General features: G+C 35.4%; 1 protein-coding gene across 1 annotated transcript; it reads right to left on the bottom strand.

Moving 5' to 3' along the window:
• Positions 1-2,033: 2,033 nt before the first annotated feature.
• LOC149171556 (uncharacterized) lies at positions 2,034-3,063 on the bottom strand. Its single transcript, XM_089427498.1, has one exon. It carries the CDS (start codon positions 2,845-2,847, stop codon positions 2,161-2,163), a length of 687 nt encoding a protein of 228 aa, XP_089283624.1. The 5' UTR covers positions 2,848-3,063; the 3' UTR covers positions 2,034-2,160.
• Positions 3,064-3,631: the final 568 nt, after the last annotated feature.

Here is a 3,631-nt window from a genome sequence, read left to right as displayed (position 1 = left end):
CCCTAGCTGGGTTATTTCCATTTCTATTTGTAAGCATATTTCAGTATTTTACAGTAATGAAATGAAGTATTATTTCCGCTGCATATTTGTCTTTATGGTTATCTCTGTATTTTATTGCGTTCCTGTTTAAATCCGGATCAGCAGAACAGGCAGAATACCATGGGAGTTACAAAGTAGAGAAGCCAAAAATGGTGCTAGCTCTAATACCATGTTAGACCATGAGGTAACTCCTCAAATGTGATTATCTCAATCATAGGTTGTTCATTATTATATACAAGAGGGAGAATGGTTCAGTTCATCTCCCAGTGACTCTCCATTTCCTATATTATTTATTTAGATTAATTACAAATGTTCACCCAATCTTTATGATTAAGTGTCAATAAAATATTTAATTCTAAACTTAGTATTTATTTCTTTAAAATCAAATAAACAATTAAACATAAAATATTTAATTATAAACTTAATATTTAAATGAAAAAAGTTAAATTCTAAAATAATAAATTTTAATTAAGCTAAAAAATTGTGAATAATTTATAATGAATTGTGTAAACCATTTATTATAATAATAAAATTCATTAAAAAATATTATTACATTAAAAACTAAATATTATTAAAATAAAATCTTTCAGCATAAATCTCTACAAAAATATTACTGGACTAAAAAAATCATAAAAACACATAATACTAAATCATAATTTTTTAATCTTTACTTAAAATAAAAAACATAAACAATATTCTATAGCGAGGATTTGAAGAACTTGATGATAAATGAAAACAAGAAGAGTTATATTATAAAGGTGAACATGTACGAAAAAAAGACAATGATTAAAGACCTTTTAAGAATAGTTTGAGGGTCCCTTGAATGATTGACTTCAAATTTGAAACCCAAACAGAAATTCTTCTCATTCAATAAAAATCCATGGTTAAAGATCATGCTTTCCCACTTCTAATTTCTTCCTTATCATTTTCTTAAATTCAATGCAATTAGTCGGTGAAAATTATAATTTTCCATTTTTCCCTTTTTCAAAATGTCTCTTTCATGAATTCTTTCCTAAATTTCTACATATTTCGCTATTAATTCTTCCGAGGAGGTTTCAAATTCTAATTCATTTATGAGAAATTTTCCATTTACTAGATTTTCATTCATGGTTGAAGTGCTAATCCATTTACTAGATTTTTTTTTCAAATGCAGCTTGGTTGAAGATCATAGCTCTCTTGGATTAAATACTGAAATCCATGTAGAGGAAGTTTCAACTTCTAATTTATTTATCAACAAATTTTGTTTTAAATTCAATGTAATTAGTCATTCATGATTGAAGATCAGAGCTCTCTCTTTCTTTTCTTCGATGTCTGTTTCCTGCATTTGATCCAACTCGCTTCATGATTGAGCATTATTGCTTTGCTGTCATGTTAATAAAATCACAAAAATTGCTTGCACCACACAAATTGTCCATGCCTAGACAAACATTGATTGTATCAGAGAAACTCTCAAATTGTCCATGCCTAGACAAACATTGATTGTATCAGAGAAACTCTCAATTTCATGATCAGAAGATTCTGAATCTCGGTTGTGAAACCAGTGTTTTGATTAAAGATTCATGTCTCGCTGTTGTGAAACCGATCAGATTGTATCACAGAAACTCTCAATTTCATGATCAAAAGATTCTGAATCTCGGTTGTGAAACCAGTGTTTTGATTAAAGATTCATGTCTCGCTGTTGTGAAACCGATCAGTTTTTTTATTTCTGATCGATTCATTAAACTATATCCAGGAGCGAATATGGCCCCCAAAAAAACCAACAGCTTTCCCTCATATAACCACCACCTCCTCTTCAAAGGATTGAAATATATCCCAAAGACCAGAAAAAATGTGGCCACAGAGACCAATAAAAGTCCCAAAATTTAATGCTCTGGTATACAAACGAGAGAAATAGTTACAACAGATGTTTAATTTGATGAATTTAAGTGTTTTGTTTCAGGGCATTGGCCACCATGGTTACAAAAACATGAAAACAGAGTTTTACACCGACCACATGAAACACAACTTATTTTTTCATTCCCTGAGTAGCACAATGCCAACATTTCATAAAAACAAAGGCTAATGTTTGGATTAAATACCAGCTACCAGAAATCATAGCTGCAACGAAATGAAAATAACCAATTACAGTGAAGGTATAGATCTTTCAAATTCAACAGTTTCTGAAAACTGAGATTGATTCGAGGGAGCCCCCAAAATCCAGTCGGAGACCCTACTCTCATTCTTAAAGCTAACGCTACCTGCATGACTTTTGTCATCTTTGTGATCATCATCTTGTTCCCAAATTCTGAAGCGAGAAGAAGCGCCCTGAGCAATGCTCTCATCCTGCAGCAGGGTAGTACAATCTTGGCTGCCCATGGAATCCAGAGAAAACAGAAACTCTGTACTCGGCAAAGGACTCTGAGGCCTCCAGAGCAGATCATCGGTGGCTTCAAAAAGAGAGCCTCTCAAACAATCCTCCTCCTCCACCTGCTGCTCTGCAACTTCTGCTTCAGTACTTTTAACTACTGCAGAATCGTGAAGATAATCCAATATATAAGAGTGCTTCCTGATAGCTGATATGCTTCGGACTCCAAAACCCGCGCTATCCTCCCAATTCCATGGATCCTTCAATAACATCGAATACTCCTTCGAAAGGGAGCAAAACTCTGGCAGATTCTCATTACTTGCACCGGCGTTTTCAGGCTTGTCAAAGCCCATCCCTGTCTCAAATTCCACTAAACGTGTCTGTTTCTGTCTGCAGGAATCCTCAGGCGGACTCATCTCCTGCTCTTCTCTGGTCCGCTTCTTGTCGGTGCCTCCTGTATTCATGTTCCTCGTTCTCTTCGGGCTATTATTTTGAATCAGGGAAATAAGCAAATCACTACCTAACAAATCATGGGGAAGCTCCAAACCCCATGACCGACTGCATCTTTATGTTAGATTGAACAAATGGATGCACGGGCTGCAAGAAATTAAAGACTGAGACAGGTTTTATAGAGCGGTTCCAGCTCGGATCCTAAAATTACAAGGTGATCAATCTGTGTGAAATTGAAAGCGTGAAGCAGGTGGCAGCAGATGTGGGGCACCATGCAGTACGGGCATAGAAGAAACAGAGGCGTGAAACTAAAGGCAACATAGTGGGTATTTTGCATTTAGAATTCTGACTTACATTTTTACAGAAACAGAAACTGATCACACCGGAATTATAGCAGCATATGTGTTTAGCTTTGGTAGAAATTAGCAAAAGCGAAGACGAGTCAGACGCCGAAACCCATGCCAATAAAACTGGATTACCCGCAATTTGCTCGCACGCCACGCTCACTTATTGAAACGAGCGCAGAGAGCATCGATGGCTTATGAAGAAACGACTGAACATTGTGCACAATTTGCATTGGATTTCATTGCAGGATGAAGAATTCCTTGCTTTCATGCATGCCGTCTTGAAAATTCATCTCTCCTCTACGGATTTTTACACCGAACATGAATTTTACACGTTAAAAGTAGGTCGCGGCCAGTTATGACTCATCCCTTTTGTTTTGTTCTTTCAAGATTCTTTAACAAGAATATGCGTTAGAGAAAACAAAACAATATTAATTTAGAACCCCTAACCCTA

This window comes from Pinus tabuliformis, chromosome 4_2 (assembly GCF_031772625.1).
Source record: "Pinus tabuliformis cultivar Carrire ecotype Pingquan chromosome 4_2, CPIR1, whole genome shotgun sequence".
Classification (NCBI taxonomy): Eukaryota; Viridiplantae; Streptophyta; class Pinopsida; order Pinales; family Pinaceae; genus Pinus; species Pinus tabuliformis.
Note: the sequence above shows the minus strand (reverse complement) of the source record. Positions and strands in the feature narration are given on the sequence as shown.